Source organism: Phodopus roborovskii, unplaced genomic scaffold (genome assembly GCF_943737965.1).
Source record: "Phodopus roborovskii unplaced genomic scaffold, PHOROB, whole genome shotgun sequence".
Lineage (NCBI taxonomy): Eukaryota > Metazoa > Chordata > Mammalia > Rodentia > Cricetidae > Phodopus > Phodopus roborovskii.
The window spans coordinates 11,155,164-11,168,645 of NW_026126480.1; the positions used below are offsets into that span (position 1 = coordinate 11,155,164).

A 13,482-nucleotide genomic window follows, 5' to 3' on the forward strand; every position below is an offset into this window, starting at 1 on the left:
GTGTGTGTGTGTGTCGGCTTGACATTTCTATAAGGAACTCTGCTAGGATATTGATAATGGTGGCTCTAATTTATCAATCAATTCTGTAATTGCCATCTTAACAATATTGAGTCTGTTCATAACAGCTCTTCTGTTTTCTCTGTAGTTATTTCTGTTGCCTATTACTAGTGCAACATGTGAAAATACCACATTTTGCACATCAGTGTGATCTCTAGCACATCAGTGTGGTCTCTAACAACCTCGCTAAATTTCATTCTTCTAGCAGCTTCTTTTTAGCTCCCCGAGGAATTGAACTGATTCCTAGTTTCCATCTTCAGCTACCTATCCGCCTGGCTCTATACATGCTGTGAGCATGTGCTTTCTTTGTTTGAGACCGTTTACCAGGTGCACAGGGACCTGTGAGCTGCATGCAGCCTATGCATGACACTGATGGCAGCCATGTGCAGAATGCCACTTCCTTAATGAGAGCTCTGGTGCCTTGATACCTGTCATTCCCAGCAGTTACGCATGCCAGATCCTTCCATGTATGACATATAACTTTAGGAGAGACAAAGAGAGAGAATTTTTTTCCTTGTTTGGAATACTATTAAGGCATTCCATTCACGTGGTGTAATGAGTTTGTTAGCTCTTAACAGACAAGAGAAATCCCTAGTGATTGGAGCGCTAGCATTCTCTGTGTGCACCTCCCTTCTGCCATTCACACAAAATTCTGGGAGATGCATGCAAGCATGTTCCCAGGGTCAGGTCTGAAAGTTGCTCTCTGACCTAGCTGCTTCTGCAGGAATCAATCTTCCTTTCCCTCTAAAGAACAAAGGCTCTCCAAGCTGCTCTAACCCTGAGCCCAGAGTCGCTCTGTTCCTTTTAATCTACAAACCTTACTTCCCTGACCACCTCCTGCGATAGCTTGGCAGCTGACAGTGCCTTACCGTGGTCTGTGCCAGGGTTCATGACCAAGCCTGCTTCCTTTCAAGGAGGGCATGCTAATTTAGCAAATGCAGACAAGACTTTTGAATAGAGACTTGGTATGTTTCCATGGCAACATAAATTGCTTATCAAAATCTGTAGGAAGATTTGGAGCCATTACTAGTTAAGTGCGGTCTTCTTTCTGCATAAAGCAACTGGGAAATGTTGAAAACTTTATTGTGCAGAGGCTTGGGGACAAAGTTTAATTTCCCAAAGATTTAGAGACATAATAAATAAATCTGAGGCCTATGGGAAGAGAAATGAGAATTTTACATGATGTAATTGGCAGCGATCCATTATTCCAAGTCCCCACCACCATGAGGAACATGTCCCTTTTCTTCACAGCAGTGAAACTTGATTCTTATACAATCCTATTTTATTGTTACAATTCAGTCCTTTTTATACTGGAAATGAAACCATGGCTTCTTTCCTATTCCACCAGAAGTCTTCCTTCCCAAGGACACGCCCTCTCGCTGTCCCCCCCCCTCCTTCGCACCTTTGGGACCCCGCTCATCAGTAACAGGGTTCTCACAGCTGTCTGTGGTCTGTCCCTATGCCTCTGATTCAGTACAGCAGAATGTGCTTAAGTGGGACATGTGTTTACAGTGGGTTCAGTGTGGGAGGCTTGCTCGGTTCATCAGCTGTTTACTGGAGGCTGCTTTGTGCAACCTGACTTGAAACTCACTCAGCAGTAAGCTGGGCCCTGGGAGCTGCTGTCCTCACTCTGCCCACCCTGGGCACCAGCCTATTGACTTGTGGAGGTCAGAAGTATAATAATGGCTGGATAAATGTCTAATTGCAACTGTTTTAATTTCCCCATCAGACAGTAAAGGTTGGGGAGGCAGAAGCTGCATCCATGTCTGCAGTACAAGGCATCTGAAATAGTCTTTCTTAAATAAGCAACTCTAATGAAAACCAAATATACGTATTATCTATTTGTCCACCACAGGCTTTCTGATTCTGATAGGAACCCATATTCTGCCTTTTAGCCCTTACATAGAGCCTACAATGAGCCAGCCTTCACATGGTCAGGGGACTAGAGTTGAGACTACTTCTCCTCTTCCTCCTTCTTTCTTCCTGAGACAGGTTCTCACTATGTAGCCTTGGCTGTCCTTGAACTCACTATATAGACTGGCTGGCCTAGAACTCACAGATATCTGCTCACCTCTGGCTCCAGAGTGCTGATTAAAGGTATGTGCCGCTACACCAAGACTAAGAATTTCTTTCTAAAGACTCACTTCTCTGTTCTGGCTCAGGCTCAGTAGTAGTCTCTATGTGTTTACTTGGGCTTGCAGGCGATGTGCTTTCCCATGATAGCCTGTGTGGCTTTGCTTCTCCTACGAGTTGAACCTACATAGTGCATCTTTATCAGCTTGTCTGGGCAGGAAGCTTTGCTGTCTTGTTTTCATTTCTATTTTTTTTGGCATGGATGTATGGACAGATGTCCATGTGCATGCATGTGCCTATGGAGGCCACAGGACCACCTCAAGCATTGTTCCTCAGGTGCCATCTTTCACTGGCCTGGAACTCACCAAGCAGACTGGGCTAGCTGGCTACCAGGCCCCATGATCCACCCTTCTCTGCCTCCCCAGCACAGGGTGACAAGCACATACTGCCATGCCCGATCTGTTTAGATGGATTCTGGGGATCAAACAGAAGTGCTGGTGCTTGCAAGACACCGTCTTGGGTTATCTCCTCAGCCTGCTTTTGTTTCTCAAGACCAGTGTGTAACCTCTCTCCAGAGAAACTTGATGTGGCTCTGCTGGGAATTTCAGTTTCTGTGCTCAGCTTCCACCATTGCTTTCTCTGCTGAGGTGCAGCGTGAAAGCTTAGTTTTAGGTTGGGGTCTGTATTAGGATCTGTTGCTTTGCAACAAATTACTCCAGTCTTTCAGCTTAAGGATTAGAGACCAGAAAGAGCTAGCCAGATTCTTCTAGTTCTGGAGCTATGTGAAGGCTGGCATGGGCCTTGTAGCTTGCTCAAGCCCCTGACTTTAGCCGAGAGCCTCCAGTCCCTTGCTATCTTCCCACATGTGTATAGTGTATTTTGGCCATATTTACTTTCCCTTTCTTGTCCCCTCCCTCTCCCTATGGTCCCCTTCCACTTGTCAACTAGATCCTCAGGGAAGGGCGGGGCCTCATAGTCCCTCCCACTAGCAACCTTTAACTGCATATATATGCTTAGGGATTTATAACTGCTTATAAATCCTTACGAGCCATGCTCCCTCTGTGATGGAATGTTGATGAGCTATAGGGCTCTTTGACTCTCACAGCAGCTTACTGTCCCCAGAGAGAGCAAAGAAGAGCCTGCCACACCTTTATTGAGCCACCCTTAGAAGTTACCTACCTCACTTAGGCCATATTCCATTTCTTCCCCAGCCACATTAAAGAAGAGGGCCATTGAGTTCCATCTAAGATAGAGGGCAGAAGGATTTGGAGACATACTGTGGAATGAGACACAGATGCCCATGATGCTTCTTGTTGGCCCCTCGGGAAAGACCAAAGTCTTCTTGCCCAGCAGTTTCCAAGGAGGTGGAGGCTGCATCTCTGTCTTAGCAGAAGAGGACCACACTGAGAGAGGAAGAGATGTGAAAGAACAGGGCAAAGGCCATTCTTGACATTTGTAACAATACAGTTATACAGTTACTCCGGAGATGGCTTAATGGTTATCAGTTCAGGCATAAAGCTACAGCTGGGCCTGTTACGGGATGCTCTCTGAAAGTGTCACTGATGTACCAAGAGTGTTCAGGATTGGGGTAACCGAGCTTCTCCGACAGGGTCTCATCCCAAGCTTGATACAAGAGACCCACCAGCCACACAATCTGTGAGGAAACACAGGATGCTTCCAGGACACTCTTGGAGGAAGAGAAACAGTGCTTAGGGGCTGTGCTTATGCCCCTGAGACCTGGTTCTGGAAGCTTCATGGCTGGGAATTTACCACTTTGTTAGCGGGCAATCCAGGCCTGTATCTCGGATCTGTTTAGCAGGCAGGGTTCTGTCTGAGGGGTATGAGCATCTAGAATCTTCAATAGGCAATGGCAGCTAGAGCACCACATGACCCTGTACCAATCGCCCTGACCTGCATGGAGAGAGACACGTTGACTTGGGGGTCATGGAGAGCACACTGACTTGGAAGTCAGGTCATGAGAACTTGGATGAAGCTAAGGCAGGTGAAGAAGGGAGACGACAAAGAAAGGTCCCAAAGGACCCTTGAAGCCTGTGGCTGGGGTGCCACTGAAGGAACAGGAAGCTCCCAACCCTCATTCTTTATCTTCCTCCCCTCCTAACTTCCTGTCTACATGAGGGCACAACCACCCACTCCTGGCATCTCCCGGTCTCCTCCCACCACCCATGCTCATTTGTGTCCTTGGTCCAGAGTCCCTCCTCTGTCCCCTGTGCCTGTCACTCCCCATCTCAGCCTTGGCATTCCTTTCTGGTTTGCCACTGTCTCCTGCTGGGCCTCCGGTAGCCATTCTCTCCACTGTTGCTCACTCACACCACTGCTCAAGTTCTTTTTCCAAAATAAACCCCACTACATTGTTAGCTAGAAACCCCTGGGCAGTGTCATGTTACAGAGAAGAACAAGGCCAGCAGGCCCTCCATGATTGTTCTAGTCTTGTGTACCCTTCCCCAGAAAATGTCAGCCCGGCGGTCCACACTGCCCCCAGGTCCTACAGGGCTATGCTGCTCAGGAGTACCTAGGTGCATGTACAGTCTTCCTGGAGCTGCTCCCTGCTCTCCCTCCCATCCTTCTGATGGAGTTGATGGCCAACTCCATCAACCTGTCTGACTCCGGTCCAGAAACCTTCCATGCTTCCAGGCTGGAGCGGGAGCTCCTCGATGCTCCTACACTCTTTCAGGTCTCCGTCTTGCCCTATAGTAACCTCAAATTCCTCTGGCTACTGCTCTTGAGCACAGCATCTGTTTTCACTTGTTTGAGTTCCACAATGTTCAGTGTCTTCCCAGGGACTGGGAAAAACTATGACTGAATGAATGAGCGTGAAAGGAAGTCCAAGGAAAGGCAAATGGGCGGGAAGACCAGAGAACCTGGATGTGATTGATGATGCTGAGGCAGTGGTTCTGTCCACATAGGAGCCAATTGTCTAGAGAAATTCAGAGAGCAGATGAAAAGATCAGCCAGTGGCTCCTGTCACTGAACGGAAGAATTTTGGAGCTTATCAGGACCTTGTCTAGCCCAAAGCTTTTAATCTTACGAACAGGAGGCAAAGGCTCAAAGCAAGAGGGCTGCTCAGCAGGTGATGGCAAAGCTAAGGGCACTCACTGGGCCTCGCAATACAGCACTGGGCATGGTCCCCGTGGCATCCATGTTTGCAACTCTCATCTCTGAGCCCTAAGGAAAGGAACCACAGAGGGTGAGAGGGGGACCTTGTACCAACATAGCTCCACAGCTGCCCACACTAAACCCTTCTTCAGACACAGCCGTCTGTGACCCCCCCCCTACAACAGATTGACTAAGGCCTCTTGAACCCCAGAGCTGCTGCCCAGACACTCCTGGGGGGTGGGGTTGTTTGGGCCTTCAGCACCTACAGTTTTCAACTTCATGGGCCACCTACTTTCCATCCCTATGATAAATCAGAAACAGCCAAGTAGCCAGGCCTAATGGGGCAGGCCTGTCATGCCAGCTACTGAGAAGGCAGAGGCAGGATGCAAGTTCACAGCCAGCTTGAGCAATAGTAAATTCAAATCTTGGGCAACAGAATGAGATAGACAGAAGTGGCTGGGGATATAGTTGGGGTATAGAGAGCACCTGCCTAGCACACGAGAGGCCTTAGGTTCAGTACCCAGATCCACAAACAACAAATCAGATGAGTGGAAACCACAAGGTTGTTGAGAGTAGAAACACTGATGGGAGGGGGGGGACAGATGCATCACACAAGGGACAGAATAATAGCCATTTACATCCATACAACGGCCACCCTACACACACAGCCAATGCAAGTGCTGGCTATTGTCCGCATGATGCGGGGGACCTGCTGTGTACTAAGACAAGTCACAGGGATTTCCATCCAGAGTGACCTGGGTGTCTGAGCTCTGGCACCATAAGAAGAAAGCATGGGAGGGATCACCTAAAGACTCTGACGGCAAAGGTTCCTCACTGTGAGAAGTGAGGAAAGGGCTTGAGGCTCCTGCCCCTGGTACTCAGGGCCCTGAGTCCACCTCTCCACCACCACCACACTAAAAGTGGCAAGGGGGACTCGGTGTTTGTTGTAAGGCTGCAGTGTGCTTGTCTCAACCAAGTCCGAAGCTCCAGCCTCGCACATACAGGCACCCCATGTTCATTGAGCTCCCAAAGCACTGACCGGGCCAGCTGCCAAGACTTGAAGGTGAGGATGGCTGTCCTGGATCCCCTGAGTCTATGCCTGTGAAGGACCCTGAGCTCTCTCTCTCTCTCTCTCTCTCTCTCTCTCTCTCTCTCTCTCTCTCTCTCTCTCTCTCTCTCTGAGATCTCTACTGCCGCTCCCACACCTGGGTCAGCTCCAAGAGAAGGGTAACTGTTGGCACCCAGCTTCGTGTGTGGCAGGGGTGGGGGACATTTCTCTGCTGTGTGATGTTTCTCATCACTGATGTTTTCTTTGACTCGCAGAAATGAATTCAGAGCTTGGACAGACATCAAGCCTGTGAAACCGATTAAAGCCAAGCCCCAGTACAAGCCCCCAGATGACAAGATGGTTCATGAGACCAGCTACAGCGCCCAGTTCAAAGGGGAGGTCAACAAGCCCACCGCAGCTGACAACAAGGCCATGGATCGCAGAAGAATACGAAGCCTCTACAGTGAGCCTTTCAAGGAATCCCCCAAGGTGAGACCGCTCTTACTGCACAGCCTGGAGGAGGCAGAATGGGGGGCTCCAGCTGCCCCCCCCCCCCGCCAGAGCTCCTGATGAGTCTTACCTTTCTTCCTCAGCATACAGGCCCAGGGCTGCCTTCAACAGGTACCTCTGTTAAGTTCAAAGGGCACATCAGAAAGGAGCATTACATAAAAGTAGTTTAACATTTTGAACACCAGATTCTGTATTTGAGAAATGCAGAAGAGAAGGGACAGAAAAAATCTCACCTGGTTCTAAAGGAGCTGTGGTCCAGCCTCTGAGCAGCTGGCCCAGGGTTGCAGCCCCTTACCTGGCCTTTTTTGCAGCTGCCATTGGCCCTGCAGCTCCTCCTCCACCCTGCTCCAATCCCTAGAAGGGTCCTTCCCTCCCAGTCTCTGAAACACACCCACCTTCACTCATCCTTCCCTGTCCAGCCCTATCCAACAGAGGGCCCAGTGTGTCACATTACCCCCACACTGAGCAGGGGAGATGTTCCTGGCTATTTATCACTGAAGTAGCAGTGTCTGGATGAGGATTTGGGGTTTGTTTGTTTGTTTGTTTGTTTGTTTTTATGCTAACACAGTTCTACCTAATTGCATCTGGGTATGAGTTTATTAACAGGAGAAGCATGTTGGGCAGAGCTAGCAAAGTGGGCCCACAAGCCTGCTCACTGTGTATCAGGCCAGATGGGGCTGGGGTCATAACCACCTTTCCCATGTATAATAGCCAAACATGCGTGGGGACCAAAGTAACTCCAGAACCTAACTGGCCTTTCTCCACTTTTGCCCTCAAGCCTAGCACTCAGTTGGCATTTCCATTAGGCCAAGACCAGTTTGAGGCCAAGGTAACAGATTGACCCAGTTTGTCTGGGATGCATTTAGTCCTGGAAATCCCCCAACCCCACCCCAATCCAAGCAAATCAGGATGAGATCACTGGACCTCAGTTAGTGAATGGCCCAGCCTGGGAGACCCAGTGGTAGCTCTGTGCATCCACAGATGAAATAGGCTCCAGGATATAGGTTGGCATTGAAGGAGAGAAGATTCTGAGTGAGGAAGGGGGGAAGCTCAGGGAACTTAGGGATGGACATCAGAGTTTGTCATATTGGCTCAGCAAGCCCAGTTACTCCAGAGTTCTCTGACAAAGGGAAAACAGGACTATATCTTCAGAATGAGAGGAAAGATCTAGAGAGGCCTGGAGACTGAAGTGACTACACTGGGGAAGCAGGCGAGATCCAGCCAGAGACAAACACTGTACGCCTGACACTTGAGTTGTTCTGAAGCTCTGCACTCCCCACCCCAGGAATCAACCACACTTCATCCCCATGAATGCCCGCCTGCTCTTTTCAGTCTAAGCCCCAGGTGACTGAGCATCTATCTCCTCACGGAGATGCCCTTGCACTCACTGACTACAGCAAACCACATGCCTGGGCCTGAGGCAATCAAGGCATAGGCTTTCAGCAAGCAGGGACAGTAGGTTTGGTAACTATTATCTAGCCCACCACCTGGATGGCCTGCTCCATGGAAGAAATGACAGGGCAGGGAGCATAAGACAGGCGAGGGTGTTGCTACAGACTGCCTGTGGATTCAGACAACAGAAACCAGACGAGCAGATATGGTTGAAATTCTGCCCTCACTCTGCCTGTCCACTATTATTCTTTTGTTAATGCTTTGATGTCTTTCTCTAAATCCCCTCCCCCACTCCCTCCCTTTTGTGTTTCTATGTTTGTGCTCTGTCTGTCTGTCTCCTCATGCAGGTAGAGAAACCTAGTGTTCAGAGTTCCAAACCAAAAAAGACCTCAACGAGCCATAAGCCCCCGAGGAAGGCCAAAGACAAGCAGGTGGTATCAGGCCAGGCGGCCAAGAAAAAGACCACAGAGGGTCCCAGTGCCACCAAACCCGACGACAAGGAGCAAAGTAAAGAGATGAACAATAAACTGGCTGAGGCGAAAGAGTAAATGTCACTGCACTTTCCTTTTCTCCCCCATCCCCAACCCCCTCTATTTAAACCAACAAACAAAAAAAGGCCACAAAATTAATTAGAGACTTCCCATCTGCCTTGGTTCCGGTGTCACGGGAGACCTGAGGTTGGTTTTTTTCTGGGAGGAATCATGTTTCACAGACTGAGGCCTTTGTGTCTGTCTATGGGTGGCCAAGGGCTCCTGGGACACCAGGAAGCATTGTACAGCCCTGGCTGTGCATTCCCTGTGCAGCTGGGTTGGGACAGGTCTCAACTGCTGGCAAGTGCATGCAGCTCCTGGTGTAGCTGGGAGTGTCTGCTGCAAGGCACCCTCCCGTGTGCCTCCCACAGTTTGCATCACCTGATTTAGGCAAATGTTTTTTCTCAAGTTCATCAGATGCTTGCATGTTACCCAAGTTCAGCTTGGGCTTCAACTGTTAGAATTTGTGAAAATGTTAAAGACAAAACAACAACAAACCAACCTTGGCCTTACTGTGAAATGGAATTCTGTCTGTTAACTAGTAGTAACCCTCTCCTGGAACCCTCAGTTAGGAGTGTGTGCCTGTGTTTCGTGCCTGTCAGTGGGCTTTGAATAGTGTATCAAGTAATAGGTCACTGGCTGTAGCCGGCCTGAAGTGGCAAAGAGTATTTGGGATGCTGAAGATGTTGTAGCAGGAGCTCCCAGCAGTGGGAGCCCACTGTCCTCTGTTTGCTCTCAGCACACGGCTGATGTTGCAGAAGACCCAGTTAACAGAGAATAGTCAGGTGTACAGATGGTACATAGCATACTAGTTGTGACTTTCTGTTCCTGGGATGTGTAGGTGAGGAGTGTAGACATGCCACAAGTACGGTGATGCAACCTCCAGCCCCCAGCTCTTGCTCTCCTTCACAGCGAGGCCAGTGTGCTGAGTATCTGGCCAGAGTCTGTGTGGTGAGCCCTGCTAAGGGCTGAGCAAGCACCTATGACTTTTGATGCTTAGAATCAGCTCTCAGTGTGCTCCATATTGCAGTGTTGCCTGTGTGTGGCCAAAGCCCCCTAGAGTTGTGTTGTAGGAATTAGGGAGTGGTTATGAAAGGAACTCACACTCCTCACTCATGAGGGAACCCACAATGTCCACCAGAAAGGTTCTGGTGGCTTATAGGTTGCTCATGTCCTGGAAGGTCCTAATTTGCTCAGCGTTCTGAGTAGCTGGGATGGTGCATCCCAGTTTGCTTTCTCTTGTGATAAAAGTGGTTCAGAGGGAAGATCTCATGGCATGTTCCCTCAGAAGTCCCTTCAGGTGCTTGCAGTTTGGGAAGGCGGAGCTCCTAAGCTCTGGCTCAGTTTCACTGTACCGACAGTGAAGGAAGGTTTCATTTACCCCTTTTGGGGCTGGTTGAGACACGTTTGTAAATTAACTCACCAGTGCTGTGCAAGCCTTCAGTTTTTTGTTTGTTTGTTTTGTTTTGTTTTTTTAACAGAGCAGACTAGAAATGAAGTCTATGGCATCACCTGATGCCATCTTTTCAGTCTCAGGGCATGGACTCTGAGGGAGGCATGCTAGAGAAGGAAGGAGATGCTGACAAGTCTCGTTGCTACGATTCACAGGTTCCACATGCCTGTCCAGAAATGCCTAGAGCTCCACACTGTTTCTGGCTACCCGTCAGCCAGTCTTACTGTTTACCAAGAACTCTATTAAAAAGTGCTCCAACTGTAGCTGCCAGCGCATGCTCCTCTCAAACCCCGGCATCAGCCTGATTTGCTGTTAGCCACACTTTGATTTCCCTGTAGAATAGCTGTGTATTTTGTAGGTAGAATAAGTCAGAGTTTACAATGCACAGGGGATCCTTCATTCACCGTTGATGTTGTATCTGTGTGCCAGGCACTGTGCCAGGCTGGGGGCAGACAGGTCTCTATAGTAACGCATCCAGGTGCATGACTGTCCCATATATGCTGTGACTGAATTGAGTTGATATTGTGCACACTGTAGTTTGCCATAGCTCACCACAAGGACCCCAGAGCCTTAGGGGCTGGATTTCTTACCCTGCCCTGCCTGAGCAGGCTTTAGATGAACTGGATAATGTCCCTTTCAAGCTGCCAGTGCCCCCTTCTTTTTCACACACCCACCTACGAAAACTGTTTGCAGTTCACTTTGACTCTTGAATGTTTCACTCTACTGACAAGAAACTTCCTTTGATTTCTACTGTTTACAAATAAAACTCAGCCAGTCTTGTTCTGTCCCCCAAACATACTGGACGAAAGAGACTATGGTTCCTCAAGCAGTGTTTGGCGTTGCCTTTCTGCAGATGGCCAAGCCTGTCCCTCATTCTATACACTCCCCTACTGTTCCCTGTTCACCTCCCAGCAAGAGGGCTGGAATAGAAACCTTTTTTTTTTTTTTTTTCTTGGCCTGCCTGCAAAACTCACTCCAAACTGTGGCCAACTTTCTCTTCTCTGCCCAGCTCTTAGACAGCACATGTAGCCCTGTCACTCTGAGGCAGAGAGGAAGTGTCTATGATTTTGTGGCCCGGGTTTTGTTGCATACCACAGATTGTCTATGTATCATGTAGTGCACACCTCTCTTGGTGCTATCTCATTCCTGCTGTTAGTGAAAGAGTAACAAAAGAATATTCATGTATAGCCGATTGATTGTGAAGTCTCGTGGTCTGTGCTTGCTCAGAAAGCAAACCAACAGGTGTTTTTCCAGTTATAAATAAATGCTAAAGACGAACACCACTTTCTTGATCGCCTTTCCTTGGTGAGGCCCCGCTGAGGAGGTAAAGAAAACCACCTTTGGCAGCTGAGCCTCTCTGTACAAGATGAGCTGTGCCCTGCAGTTTTCCCGGGGACCCCATAATGCAGTTTGCCTCTTTTAGATTGCCTCTCAGATACTAATTGCAAGCAGTCAGAGCTAAAGGTTGGGAAAGGCGAAGATGGACCTGGAGATGCCCTGGCCAACAAGGTAGTGTAATGTTCTCATGCCATGTCCCTGGAGCAGTGACCACCCGCGCCACTCACTGCCTCACAGGGATGAGAAGCTGCCGTCTAACTCTTCCCTTCCTGTAGCCAGCAGCAGTGTTGCTCCTAGCCTTTTCTCCTTGCAGGGGTCGCAGAAACACCTTCGCTTGCTCCTTTAACCCACAGTCATGTTACAGGTTGCACCCAGGAGGTGGCTCACTGTGTCGGGCATGTGCCTGACATGGGGATGAGGGAAAAAAAAAAAAAAAAAAAAAAAAAAAACAGCCTCGAGAGTGGCTCAGACAAGGATCCAGTGAGTCAGGGAACTCAGAAGCTCACGTGGAGAGCAGGTTTTCCTGTGGGGGGTGGGAAATAATGGAGAGTTTCCTGTCGGAGGGCTCTAAGGAGGGTGGCAGGATACAGGTACTCTGGGCATCTGGGGCAGGTCTCAAGGCAAAGGAGTAGATTCAGGGATGGGAAGGGGCGAGGGGTGGTGGAGAATCACATTAGCTCACTTTGTTGTCCTTCTAGTAAAGCAGGAGACAAAGACTTTTGCTCTCATGATTTCTCCAACATGTGTCGATTGGATACTATTGTGTGCCAGGCTCTGTGCTGGTCACTAGGGGAGCCAGGAGACTGAGACCATACCTCTGATCACAGTGGGCATGAAGGAGGACTCTGTTCTAGCTGGTTCCATGGATGAGAAAGGACTCAGCAGATGGGTAGGTGTTGATCAGGTGAACGGAATGGGACATCCCCAAGGCATGCCAAACAGAGGAATGTGCCCAAGCAAAGGTGTGGAGGGGTCATGAACCAGATGGGGTTCTGGGGATAGTCCACTTGGGGGCAGAGGTGGCAAAGGTGAGCTAGTGCAGAGTTCTGTGGTGGAAAGGCCTAGTGTTACATTGTGGGTGGCTACTAACTGGGGGCTTCATTTCACATGCCCGGGTTGCACCCATGCCCTGCATGTTTCTGCCATCATGCTTTTTGCCTCACCATGCCACAGCCACAGCCACAGCCACGGCCACAGGTCCTTTCTGATTCTATCCTAGGAGCCCTATGGTGGCACTTCTGTTCTATTCCTGGCCACACTTCTGAGCTTGGGAATGCAATGTCAACAATCAATCTAGGGTATTAATATTTTTAAAAATCACCATGTATTTGTTCTCAGGATGGGTGGAAAACATTCTACCCATCGTTGCTTTTGTATGAAGCAGGATACATAAAACCTGCTCAGTAAATAAAGATATAGATATATATTGGTCAGTTATCCCTGCCCTCAGTTAAGGGAGACTTAACAGTGATGGGAAATAGAACGGGAGGGAATGGAGGTGCAAAGGAGAGAGAAGAAAAATTAAAAATACACATCAGGACACCAAGAGTAAGCCCAGACAGCGACAGAGATACATTTAGAACCAGACTGGGTCAGGAACTGTGCCAGGGAGGAGGTGGGAGAGTAGGACCACCTGGCCTCCTTGGTCTGTACCACCAAGTGAGCCGGTTCAACTCCATACCTGTGGCTCCTGCCACTGTCCTGAGGCCAAGCACATCGTGGATCTACATGTCACTACATATCTATATGTACCTAATTCATAGCACTTTCCAAGCAACAGCTAAGCCAGACATGTAGTTTTAGAACAGGCCACTGTTGCAAAATGGATTAGAAATGTGTTTCAATTCTTGCTTCAAAATATATGTGTGTATATATTTGGTGTAATTCCACCCAATGCCAGTCCCACCTCACAAAGGCTGAGGATCCCTGAAGTAGTTCTTGATGGTTTCAAGGGCCATTTACAGTTC

General features: G+C 48.9%; 1 protein-coding gene across 3 annotated transcripts in view; it reads left to right on the forward strand.

Moving 5' to 3' along the window:
- The window catches only part of Map6 (microtubule associated protein 6), a 77,942-nt gene that overhangs the window by 51,665 nt on the left and 12,795 nt on the right, over window positions 1-13,482 (forward strand). For 2 of the 3 annotated variants that reach the window (XM_051192317.1, XM_051192318.1), the window contains 2 exons: window positions 6,568-6,781; window positions 8,542-8,738. In XM_051192317.1, the coding sequence (XP_051048274.1) occupies window positions 6,568-6,781; window positions 8,542-8,738 (411 nt within the window). The remainder of the gene's footprint in view (window positions 1-6,567; window positions 6,782-8,541; window positions 8,739-13,482) is intronic. The other variant, XM_051192319.1, reaches the window with a different exon arrangement.